General features: G+C 47.6%; 1 protein-coding gene across 10 annotated transcripts in view; it reads left to right on the forward strand.

The window, feature by feature from the left end:
- The window catches only part of AKAP13 (A-kinase anchoring protein 13), a 1,883,770-nt gene that overhangs the window by 1,578,001 nt on the left and 292,835 nt on the right, over positions 1–12,934 (forward strand). For 6 of the 10 annotated variants that reach the window (XM_069624282.1, XM_069624281.1, XM_069624277.1 and 3 more), the window contains 3 exons: positions 3,610–3,673; positions 4,027–4,062; positions 4,514–4,649. In XM_069624282.1, coding sequence (XP_069480383.1) covers positions 3,610–3,673; positions 4,027–4,062; positions 4,514–4,649 — 236 coding nt within the window. The remainder of the gene's footprint in view (positions 1–3,609; positions 3,674–4,026; positions 4,063–4,513; positions 4,650–12,934) is intronic. The other 4 variants (XM_069624276.1, XM_069624280.1, XM_069624275.1 and 1 more) reach the window with 3 other exon arrangements.

The following is a 12,934-nucleotide window of genomic DNA, read 5'->3' on the forward strand; positions in this document are numbered from 1 at the left end:
GTGTCTCTCCTTGTCAGCCTCTCAATATTTGCCGCCTTCCTCCTCCTCTTGAGCTGCCGGGCCTGGAAAACTGTCTCGTCGTGTGGTCTGCCTTACTTGTACTGTACTCTCTTGCTCCAACTTTTATCCCTGTGGGGAAAAGGAAGGGCCATTAGATGGGTGCGATTTAAGTCAATTGCCTGACCTTTGTGGTGGGACACGTCAGGTAAACCGTTTTATTACAAGTCAGTTGTCTGTTACAAGGTAAAGAAGTGTTCAGGTTGGAAAATGGGAGCGGTAGAGTTCCTGAGTATCCTACGGGTTGGGATGGAGAAAAGGTGTTATTGGGGATTATAGTTCTCTTACTAGGGGGTTGATAGGGGTTGTGGAATTAACAAGAACGATTAGAGTTGTTATCGTGATCTGCACAGGGGGATTTGGGGAATGGTAGTGTGTTGTCAATGCCATATAATGGGTGTTTGGGACAAAATAACCAGAGGGGCCCAAAGAAGAATGATTGGGAGTATTCAGATAGGGAACAGGAAAGCAGGGATTCTGAGAGATGGTTTCTGAAGGCAACAGGGTGTGGGATCCTAGGGGATTTGTTTGGGTAAGATGGATTCAACGGGAGGAAGGTGGGTAAACGTATTATAGCCTACAAAGGCCTTGGGTATATCGTCCTCTTCATCATCTTCCCTGGTACAATACCGCGTCTCACCTGGGGCAATCCCCGAGCATAACCCCGGGCTTCCCTATGCAGGTGATCATCCCTCTCTCGTTGGGATCTGAGAATGCCAGCCATTCCCTGGCCACCTGAATAAGTTATTCTCGAGGTCCACTGAGGAGAATATCCTCAGGTTTCTCACACTTATCTGCAGCCCGCCAGGAGCGCACGGTCTAGTGCGTCTCCCCTCAACACTCACCGGTCCTCGTTATCCGCCCAGCGGCTTCCGCTGCTTCCTTCTGCTGCTCCGGTGAATGGAGTGGCTCATGCCAGCCCTGCTCACACATCAGCTGCAGCTCTGCACACACTGGAAAATCCATTGTCTCAGCAGGGACGCTAACTGAACCGCCTCTTCTGTCCAGCTAGTCTGAAGCTCCAGCTGCTTGGATTGGCCTATGGAGGCTCCCATACCTGCAATAGCCTCATGGCTTCTCTTGCCTTGGGTTCCTCGGGTCCTGCAGGTTCTCTGTTGGCGGCCTGGCTCCTTCTCCGGTCCCACCCCGGTTGCCTCCTCTCAGTAAGGGTCCCCTGCTGGTCTCTCCCACACAGGCCTCCTTCGCTCCATGTGCTGTTCTCTGGTTTTTCATTTAAACACCTGCAACCACCTGACAGGTTGCAGGTGTGCACTCTCAATGTGGCTTGCCTGACGATAAATAAAGGGACATGATTGACCCTTACAGTATTCTGCAGGCATCTTCCTCATCCCAGTACTAGAGTGGTAACATGTGTTTTTAGTGTTCATTGCTCTCAGTTGCCTCTTTCTCGTCTCAGTACTAGAGTGGTGAACTAGGTTACTAGTGTTCACTACTTTTAGGTGCTTCTTCCTCCTCTCAGTACTGTCAGATGAAAAATGTGGGGAAAAAGAGGGGAGAGGTTTTGCAGTAGCCCCAAAGGCTGGGGGGGAGGGTTAGGTTGCTCTTCAATAGGGAAAGGCAGATACTGTGTCCCTCCTGTGGGCCTCCCAATCCCTGAGGACCCTCCGCCCAGGTGATTCTCTGTCACTTCTCCACCCCCAGTGTCAGGATCCAAGAGCGATGGCCTTTCCATGGCCACCGAAGAGGAGGATCTGGGGGAGTATGTGTGAGGATACCCTCGGGTTTCTCACAGCATCTGTTTCGATGTACCAAGAAAACTCTAATACAATTTATTTTGTTAAACAAAAAGTTCTGGAGAGCCAAAGCTTGCGGACCCTTGGTCTACAGGTTTCAGTGCACCCACCCTGCTCTGAAACTCTTCCTTACCTTTAAAAGAATAAACCTAGATTTAGCTGCAGTAACCACTAAAGAATTAAATCGGCTTTTAGCATAGTTTTCTTGTGTCAATTACAAAATGCGATGTAGTGGCATGTGTACCCTATGCTCAGTTGAAGCAAACATCTCTGCTTTGAACTATTCAAATGGCAGAGCAGTGGTTCTCAAATCTTTACAGCTGATGCAGCGTGCTATTCAAACTCCATTTTATATCATTCAATAGAAAGGAAATTGTATTCCTCATCTGTGCCTCCATTATGTAGCGAGTGATCTGGATATTAAGCCATTTCCTTTTTCCTGTCTGGGTGTTTGTTTTCAAGAAATATTTCTTCATTTCCTTTAATGCAGCACATGAACAGATTAGCCAATTCAGTGATTTCTCTGAGTCCAGGCCCAGTGCTTAAATCTAGTGAAATAAGTTCCCTTGTGAATCAGACCTGATTGCCTTAGTCTGTTTCCTCGGTGGCTTTATAAAGAAGACTTGCAGTCCAAACACTTGTCTGGCTTCCTCTTCTTAGCCTTTCTCCGGAATTGAGTGATCCTTACTACCAGGTTTTCCATTTGCACAATTAAGCATCCAGTAGATGAAGTGATGGTATGTGTATTGGGACTTTGCTCCTCATTGAGTGAGCACCCAGTTTAGAAACAAATGTAGTCTTGGCCAAAGGCAGGGAGTTAAGCTGGGTTCTTTGGCCCAGAAAGGCATTCGTTCAATATCTGGCCAACCCAGTACATTGCAGTGCTGACTGAATGAGTGTGTTTGTAACAAGTGTTTTAAAGCTGTGCTTTCCCATTATTCTTTACTAATCTTGAGAACCTGCTTATCAGTATTTTCAGAATGGTATATTAAAGAAGTGATTTTATAAATCCAGTGATATCTTGACATCCATCTCCTGTGGCTGCTACTGTTGGGATTGTGTTGTGTACAGTCTATAATGTATATCAATGTTCTAGTTAGTTAGATTTACAGAGTCTTCATGATTCTGACGATTCTCTCTTGACTTTCATAATTGCCCTTTTGTGAACGTTGAAAGTCTTGTTTGATGTTTTCTCTATTTTGAGGACTTGTGTTTTCCCCGGATTCAGTTACCAGACCTTCCTCTTTAGAGCAGTTACTAAACCATTTTTTGTGAATTTCCAAGAAAATGCTCTTTCTTGAAGTGGAGCATTGCCACCTAAAAGCTTATCTCGCATTTAAGTTAAAGGCACTATATTCCTGTGTCTAATTATTTCATACTCCTTCACGCTATGTAAAGTATTATGCCTCAGAAGTCGGCACGCAATCTGACCAAGCAATTGCTTGTTAGCTGTACCTGGTCAATTGACAAGAGTAAAGAAAGAGTACATGGTCTTCAATATTACTTGTAAAAAGTCCTGAGATAAGCTTATTTTTTTTATAAATGGGTGTCCATCTGACATCTCCCACTCAGATGTCGGCCACCAACGATCAGCGCTGTGTCTTATATCTGTGTTATCAACATTATCTTTTGATTACGCAGAGTTACTCATTCTTAGCACATTGATTTCCTATAACAGGGGTATTACTTCCTCATGGCAATGTGTCTGCAATAATGCTCATTGTTTTTTTTCTTTTAATGTCTGCACACGCATGCTTTTACTGCAACACTCATCATTGGCCTATCTCTTTTCTTTTAGCAGCAAAAAGTACTTCAAGCCCAAGATACCTCCTCATTACCCACAGTCGTAATGAGGAGCAAGAGTGAGTATTCCTTCTGCACTCATTATTTTCAGGTGTTCACTCAAATGATTATGTGGGCACTTGTTGTCTGTGATTGTCATATAACATTATTTGTCACTTCTCTTTGTGCTTTTCACTCACTTCTTTCTTATTCACCCTCTATTGTTTTCTCTTGCCTTTGTGTGGTATTCTCTATCCACCTTTTGTCTTCACTCTGTTCGTCCCTGTTTGATAATCAGACTGCACATTACCTACTGCTCACTCAACACTTTGCTTAACTCTCTCATTCATTGCTCCTCTCACTAAATTGCGTGTTTCTTGATACTTTCCTTCTCACGCTGTGTATTTTTCTTGTCTTCCTTTGCTTTCTTCAGCTGCATTATGCAATTCAGAGGACTTCCATATCGCAGGTATTTTAATAGAAGTGGGTGTGCTCGGCCACCTCCAGACTGGTATAGGCATCTTTCTTAACTAGATGGAGTCATGGTTTGGTTATCTGATGGGGCTGCTTTCCAGCTCCAGTCTCATATCTGCATGATTTATCTGGCTTTGCCAAGGTCTGGAGGGATATTTAGTGACATTGATTGATTTAAACAACATTAGGGTAGTTCTTTTCTCGATTATGGCAAGTATTATAGGGTAATATATCATTATTGGTATTGCTGCCTTTCTTTTGCTGTCATTTAGCTGAGCAAGGATGCAACTATAGTGTCTGGTTCCCATACATTCCTGTTAGCAGACATTTATCTTAATGAGAAAAATTGGCGAAATTTAGCAATGAGCGTATTCGGCAACTCTTGTCACTGCAATACATTGGACCTTATTTGATATTTTTCACCATTTAACATTTCTTCTTTTTAGACTCTCAACCAAAGGAACGCCCTAGATCTGCCATAGTCGCTCCAGATGAAAACACCCTTTCCATGCTCATGAGTAATAGGCGACCTCAAACAAGCTTATCCCTTTCAAAGAGTGTTTCAATACAGAATATTGCTGGGTAAGTTTCCACCACATTAAAAAAGACCTGAAGAATATTTGCAGCACTTATTTATCGAAAGTGTCCCATCTCCTCTACACTGCAGGCCATCCATCCAGAGAAATGATTCTCTCTACACCAGATGCCATCCGTACCCTGCCAACTGAAAGCCATTACCTCTATGCATACATACACATGGATTGGACAGTGCCCAACAACCAACTCTGTATGAGTGCCATATGTGAAACAATGCACCCCTCTCTGAAGGGCATCCTTTTTGCACCACTTTTGCACATCTTTGAACAGCCACACACACTCCTATTTTCTTCTAGCACACATATTCATCATTACATTGGTCTTGACCATCACAGATCAAACACCTCACAAGACAATAGACCCAACACTGCTCGTGTTTGATCCCCACACATAACCTACTGTACACAGAGCAGATCTCTGCATCATATGTACATACTGCTAATAATAATTCACAACTCTGTACTTAATGTTCAAAGAACCACATACCATGTCTCAAGGGTACACACATGTTTTGGGGCAGGTTATGAGACACTCTTCCCTGTGGATAACACGTACCCCATAATGAAGTCCACAAGCAGAAGTGCTTCTACTCTGAATTAAATTCAGCATCAAGAGGCTGTGTGAATGGCAGAAGAACATTATCAATACTGCATAATTGCGTGTCTGTGTATATCCTTTTTGTCGAAGATCTCCCTGCATCCAACCCCCTACCCATCCTTTCAATGCAAGAGGCTCTTTATGACTGAAGAGGTGCTACCAGTCTTTCACTTGCCCAATGGCATTACCTCCCAAGTTCTTAGACCACAATTCCTACTGACCTACTTCCTGCATCTCTATTTTCACAGAACTTGAAATGCTTTCAGGTGCTTAGTTGACCAAAGACGTTTGATAACCATTAATTAGAATAACTGTTTAAGAAACATTACATTTTAGATCATTTATAAAGATACATACTCGTATGTCTTGTCCCATTTGTTCCATCCTTGTGGGGCGTCCACCAACATGGAGATGGTACCAGAACCTTTGGCAGCGAAAAATTGAGCTTCGTCTTTAAATTTAGTATAGCGCGTGGGGTGCGGTCTCCCCTTGGTTCCTTTTTTGGTACGGACGGTGTCGCACATGGCAGACAGCGCAGAGACCTTTTTAGCTTTCTGCTTGCTCCCTGTTTGTTTTTTCATTCTCATTTAACTTCCCTTCGGTGCCTCGCCTCCCCCGGCTCATGTAGGCTGCAGGATGATTCACGAGATGTGCCTCATGTGACTGCTCGGTCCCGGCCTCGGACCCCCATGCACTCTGTCTTCAGTGTTTGGGGCCCGACCCCCGCTGGGACGCATGTTCGTCTTGCAGTGCTTTCGGTCACGGGGCATTGAAGAATCGGTTATTGCGGTGGAGGGAGATCTTCCACACTCTGCTCCTCCGCCCCACCTTAAGGACTTTGTCTCAAGGACCTCTCAACAAGACAAGGTAGACCCTCTGTTCAGCACGGCTCCACAGTGCAGCAACTTCTTCCCCGGGGGTTCCCACGGATGGCCGTTTCTCGGATTCAGGTTCTGACAAGCCTGAGAACTCTAAGGCTACTGGCTCCCAAGCCGAGGGGACCGGGGGCTCATCCAGCCTCTCTGCAGGCAGACCTGAGGCTGTCCAGGCTACCAGCTGCCAAGCTGAGGGGCTCAGGGGTCCTGCCGGGCTGTCCTCGGAAGGGCAATCAAGTTAGCCCTCTTGTTCAACCCAAAGGTGTAAGGAATTGTTGAGTGCCACCTCCAAGAGTCTTTCCTCAGCTCGATCCGGCACGGATACCGGCACAGGTGCGGAGTGTGTCCAGCCTACCTGAGCTTGCTCCGAGGTTGTAAGTCCGGGCACTTCGAGCGCCTACCAAAGTGATCGTTGATGTTGACGCCTCTGATGCAAGACCCGAGCTGAAACCACCCATGTCTGAGGACTCTCAGGGCCTTCGCACCCTCCTGCCCAGGGCGTGGCGCAAGGCGTCAAAGGGGCAGGGGCACGTGGTGGAGCCTGCCAGGCCGGCGGCTATCTTGGATTTAACTCAGGGCCCGCCCGTGCTTTGTCCATTGAATGGGTTTTGCAAGATGATCCAAGTCCTGTTCCCTCTGGAAGGGGCAGCGGATTGTACGGTACAGGCTTCTGGTCTCCTCAGGGATAAATCTACCCATCGCAGCCTTACTGCTACATGCCACATGCGCCTCAGCATTTTAACCAGTAGCGGAGGCCCAAGGCCTCAGAAGGCCAGGCCCCTAGGGACCCGGCGGGTAATGAGGACAGCTTCTTCGAGCGCTTCCTCTTCCACATGCATTTCCCTCAGATGAAGGGGCTGCTGAAGAATATTGTGAAGGAGGTCATCCTGCAGGTGGCCCCTCCGGTCCAGGCCCTACTGGTTGTTCAGACCCCTCCACCACTCACCACTTCCTGTACCACCAATGCCTCCCCGGCAACAGCCGTTGGACCTATCTTTTGCTCTGGACTTAGGGGGACTCTGTCTGCACCCGTGTCCCAGGGCCTGGACTCTCCTCGGTCTGTAAAAAAGTTGGTGGGGGGGCGATGAGGACCATGACGCCCAGGACAATGAACCCTTGGCATCCGTGAAGGCCTTTCATGACCGCCTTCAGCACCTGGCTGAGTACTGGCGGGGGGGGGTCGGTGGGTATCAAGTCTTATCTTCAAATCCAACGCAGGAGCTGCTGAGTCCCACTAAGATGTCGAGCTCTCAACTAAATTGAACAGTTGAGTTCTAGACAACCCAGGGGGAAGGGGGAAATTGGAGAAAATTATAAATTCAGACACTGGATCTTCTTTCTTCATCCGGTCTCTGCATTAATAAAACATGTGAATAATTAAATAAGATATAAATACAACTCAAATAAACTTTTCTTATACTACTTCAAATATCCCACCTGATATCCTCTGCAAGAGGCTTAGAGGATTAAAACCATTCTTTAATGAATTCTAAAATGATGGTCTTCATGCACTCTTCGGAACTAAAACTAAACTCTCATCTTGTCTTTTTTCAACTGTTCAGTAAAAAGGCCATTGAGTAAAGAGTCTCTTTTGCAGTCTTTATAGGTTTAGTTCCTTTGTTGTACAAATAACTCTATACTCTGTAAAGGGTTCAGCTAAAACTGCAGCATTGTAGTAGTGAAAAAATATATTACAAAGCAAGAAATGTTCCACAATAGCACTTGGGTTCTTGTTGACTCAGAGCTTTACAATTGTACTTATTAAAAATATAGTTTGTGGTGATTTCACTTAAATTGCTCCAAAAACAACTCTGATGTGTTTGTGCTGCAGCTTATTTAAAGTCTTTCCATTTAAAAACATGTGGACATGTGCTACAACACCTGGAAATTGCTCCTTTTTATCCTGTTAGCATGTGCTGGCAAGCTCTTGAATTGCGTCTTAATGAAATAAGAAAATGTAACTGACTAAATAGTTTTATAGTTCATTGGCTTAAACTCTTTTCAAAATCACCGCGCACAAAACAGAGCCGGGAAAAAACACATGGAGCAAAGAAAACAAAGGCTTACCTTGTTCCAGAGGACACCCGTAATGAACCCTCTCTCTCACCTTCGGATCGCGAAAAAATAAACAAACTCTCTTCTTATCTTCTCACGCCGACACAAAGAGAACCCGATCGCCACTGGAAATGCAGTCCATGAACAGAATTCAAACGCAACGTTGCAGAAATAACTCACTGATCCTCACGCGACGAGAAAGAACTGACAAGGTAAGCAACATTAGTAAAAATAACACATGCGAGTGCGCGTGCCGCCATTTTGATTTACACGTGAAGATCCTTCACTGAAACATTTTCAAAAGCACATGAAAGTTAACCCCTGAGTATCCGGAAGAAGTTAAAAACTATATTCAGCAACTTTAAGTTTAAAAATGTAACGGAAACACAAAATAGGGCTACCAACAAATTGTTGATTACTTATCTTTTTCAAAAGTGAAGTTGAAGACTTGTAAATATAATTTCTTCAATTTTCAGATGCTTCTTTCTGCAAAGCGAGTTGATTCTTGACTGATATGATGAACCTTGAGAAATATAGATTTTCATAGAGACTCTAGGCCAACAAATACTTAGAGAGGAGCCAAAACATGACCTACTCCGAAGACCTATCAAATGAAAGGCAGTTTAGAATGTTGGCATTAGACCATTGTTTTCCTGTCAACCAATCAACACTCCTGCCTCTTCCCTCCATCTTGGCTTGGGATCCCTCCTGCACTCTGAAAAATAAGGTTAAGGCCCAAACAACACTAAAAATGAAACAAACAATTTTTTAAACATTAAACCTAAAAATATGGACCTGAATATATATTATATATTACTAACCTATTTATTTTGGGACCTGACAGTACCCTCTCTCCAAGCCCTCCCTCCCAGGCTTGAATGGATACTTCCTATGAAATCGGGCAGCAAGAATAGGAGCATGGACATCACTAGCACATTCCCAAGAACGTTCTTCTGGCCCAAACCTCTTCCAGTCTATCAGGTACTGTAATTTACCAGAACTTCTTCTAGAGTCCAAAATTGCTCTGACCTCAAATTCTTCTGATTGATCCTCAACTAAAACTGGACTAGGAGGAACTCCTAACCTGGTACCAGCAAGAAATGGTTTTAACTGACTAATGTGAAATGTTGGATGCACCTTCAAATTTTCAGTCAATTTCAATTTAACAGCAACTGGATTGATCAGTCTCCACAACAAAAGGTCCCACAAATCGAGGACTAAATTTGGTTCTACCCTTGATTCTCAAATTCTTGGTAGACAACCAGACTTTATCCCCAACACAGAAATCTGGCCCAGACTTGCGCTTGGCATCAGCAAATTGCTTATAGCTTGCCTTACTCAATTGAAGTGCCCTAACCGCCCTTACTATGTTTTCCTTCATTGACTGTAACCTAGTCTCCACTGCTGGCCTACCAATCTCTTTCTCAATCTGTTCTCTAAGAAAATGAGGATGAAGTCCTCTACTACGGTGAAAAGGTGACATTGAAATAGAATCCTTCATGGAATTATTGTACGCAAACTCTGCAATCCAAATAAGGTCCACCCAACTGTCTCCTGCTCGAAAATAACATCTCAAATACTTTTCCAACTCTTGATTTACACGTTCTACTTGCCCATTAGTCTCGGGATGATAACCAGATGTTAACCTTACTTCGAGGGGATTGGGTCCTCCGACGTATTCCATATCTATGACAGGTAATGTCCACAGCTGTGCTGCTTCGGAAAATCTTCGGCGTCTGCGTCCTGCATCGATGACGTCGATGCGCCGTCCCCGAGGACCTCTTCCGACAGCCGACGTCACCCAATGTGATAAGTAGGACACACGACGCCCATAGCCTCATTTCCGTTTTTTCCGCGAACGTGTTCACTTCGTGAATCTCAGTACGCCTAGACTCTTCGGAGTTTGCCGTTTTCTTCTCGGTTCGTTGAACCTGTTCGACTTTTTTGTGAAGACCTGTTCGTGGCGATGTCTACTTCGTCTTCAACCCCGCGTCCGGGCTTCAAGAAATGCGGGGACTGTGGGTCCAAGATGTCGGTCACAGACTCGCACAACGTCTGCCTCTGGTGCCTCGGGGAGGCCCACGATACGGACGACTGTGTCGACTGCCAGTCGCTCACGGCAAAGGCCTTGCGGGAACGCAAGAAGGAGCTGTCGGTAGGTCGGGTGTCTAAGCCCCAGAAGTCGAGGTCTGCGGGGCTTTCGACGGATGACTCGAGGGGCGACTCTCCGCGTCATCGTCGGAAGTCCAGTGGGTCTCCTTCCAGGAGTCGGTCTCGCGACTACTCTGCCTCTTCGAGGCATTCCCGGAAGCGCAGGCATCGGTCGCCTTCCCAGTCCTCTTCCGAGGATTCCGCCCGTCGGCGGGTCGCTTATCCCTCCATGCAAGCAACACCGGAGGAATGGGCTTCCTTCGGGAAGCAGATGCTAGCGATTCTTGAATCGTAGGGCACCGGTCCGTCCGCGCCTCCGAGTGGGGTCGGTCGGCACCGGTCGAGAGACACCGCTCGTATGCCTTCAGGCTTGGGTGGTCGGCACGGCTCGCGGGAGAGGTCCCGCTCGGACAAGGGTAGCCGTTCTCGCCATGCCAGGTCCCGGTCCTCGACGCGCTTGAGACCGCGTGATCCTCTGCAGTCTTCGAAGAAGACGTCGATGCTGTCGGCGCCTAGGTAGTCGAGAGTCATGCTCGGAGCTCCGGCTTCGAGGCATGTGTCGACACCGCCAATGCTGGCGGCACTGCAGCTGACGTCGACGCCGATTTGCTCGACGCCGACCCTGTTTCTGTCGACGCTGGCGCCGACTCGTTCGGCGCCCTCGACGCCTTTCGAGGCGGTGGTGTCGGAGCGGCTCCGTGGCACGGGGTTATCCCCTAGAAAGGCTCTGGCTAAGGTCAGGCACTGCTTTGGTCCCCAGAAGTCTTACTCTCCCCGCCTGGAGTACATTTCAGAGGGTGATGAAGGCTCTGATGACGGCTTGGTTCTGGTTACGGTACCAGATGAGCTTATCTCGGGCCATAGCCAGTTTGATGACCTGAGGCAGTCACTGCATGATGCCAGTGGACTAGACACTTCTCCGGAGGTGGAGTTTTGTAGGCCGGAGCCTGGCACTCATGCCGATTCTTCGTATTGGTGCCTTATGTCTCGGGTCACCGAGTACTTGGGTTGGTCAGCTCCCCCAGGGGAGTTCGTTCAGGGTGATCTCATGGACATCCTTGATCTTGGTCCCCCCACTGACCTGGTTGTGCCGTTTCATATGGCTCTGCAGAGAAGGGTGGCGGTGGCTTGGACTGCTCCGGAGAGTCTCCCGGCAGTGGGCAAGTCTTTGTCGCGAAAATACCATCCAGCCAGTAGCGACCCCTGCTACTTGTCCAGGCACCCCACTCCGGAGAGTTTGGTGGTGCAGGCGGCTACGGCCCCGGCAAAGCAGGCGTCGTATCCTACCATCCCTCCGGATAGGGACGACAAACGTTTTGACGGCTAGGCAAAGAAAGTGTTTTCTTCAGGGGGTATGGCGCTTCAGGCGGCCAACTCCATATGTGCCTTGTCTCGTTTCACACACACTCTGTGGAACTGTGTTGCATTAGCGGCTGAACATATTCCCAAAGGGGACGAACGGGATGGTTTCCTTGCTAGGGTTCAGGATGTCAAGGATGCCATGTGTGAGGCCGTTCAGTCGGGTTTGGACATAGCAGATTGTGTCAGCCGGTCCATGGCTGCGAGCACCGTAATACGCAGGTTTGCGTGGTTGCGGAAGTCTGGGTTTGCTCCTGATGTAAAGTCCCGGCTCCTCAACATGCCCTTTGACGGTGAACATCTTTTTGGCAGCAAGGCTGACGAGAGCCTTGAGAGGTTGCAGACCTCCAAAGCTGCAGCGAAGTCTTTGGGCGCTGCAGTTCGCCAACCTCTGCCTTTTCGTCCTCGGGGACAGCAATGGAGGGCAGGTTCCTTTCGCCATTACTCGTCCTTCAGTAAAGCAAGAGGAGCTAGCAGTCAAAAAGGCCACCGTAAGAGTGCCAGAGGTGGAAACAAGGGTACTCGAGGTGCCAAGGCCGCTCGGGCAGTTGCCTCTTTGCCCTCAGGCAACGCCACAGCCGCTACCACTCAGTCATGAGGCCAGGTCCCATGGTTTGCCGGTTGGGGGAAGGCTGGCGCAGCATCTTGTAGAGTGGCGAGCCATTACTTCAGATGTGTGGGTTCTGGAGATCATAACCCATGGCTACTGTCTTCCCTTTCGGCAGAGGCCTCACGACAATCCTACTGGGAACCTCTCTTTGAAGAGTCCAGATCCGCTCCTTGCGCAGGAAATTCAAGCCCTGCTGGAGAAAGGCGCCATAGAACTGGTGCCTGTAGCGGAGAGGAACAAGGGATGGCATTCCCCTTATTTTTTGATTTCGAAGAAAGACTGGGAATTGAGACCCATCATGGACTTGCGCGGTTTGAACAAACTCCTCAGGAAGGACAAGTTCAAGATGGTTACTCTCTCTCAAGTCCTCCAGGCCCTTCAACTTCAGGACTGGTTGGTGTCTCTCGACCTCAAGGATGCTTACTTCCATGTGCCGATCCATCCCAAGCACAAGAAGTAACTGAGGTTTGCGGTTGGCGACTCGCACTTTCAGTTTCGGGTCCTGCCGTTCGGATTGACCTCTGCCCCAAGGGTTTTCACCAAGCTCATGGTGGTGGTGGCAGCGCATCTTAGGAAAGGGGGGATTCACGTCTACCCCTACCTGGACGATTGGTTGATCAGGG

The sequence above is a fragment of the Ambystoma mexicanum genome, chromosome 11 (genome assembly GCF_040938575.1).
Source record: "Ambystoma mexicanum isolate Mex_15411 chromosome 11, UKY_AmexF1_1, whole genome shotgun sequence".
Taxonomy (NCBI): Eukaryota; Metazoa; Chordata; class Amphibia; order Caudata; family Ambystomatidae; genus Ambystoma; species Ambystoma mexicanum.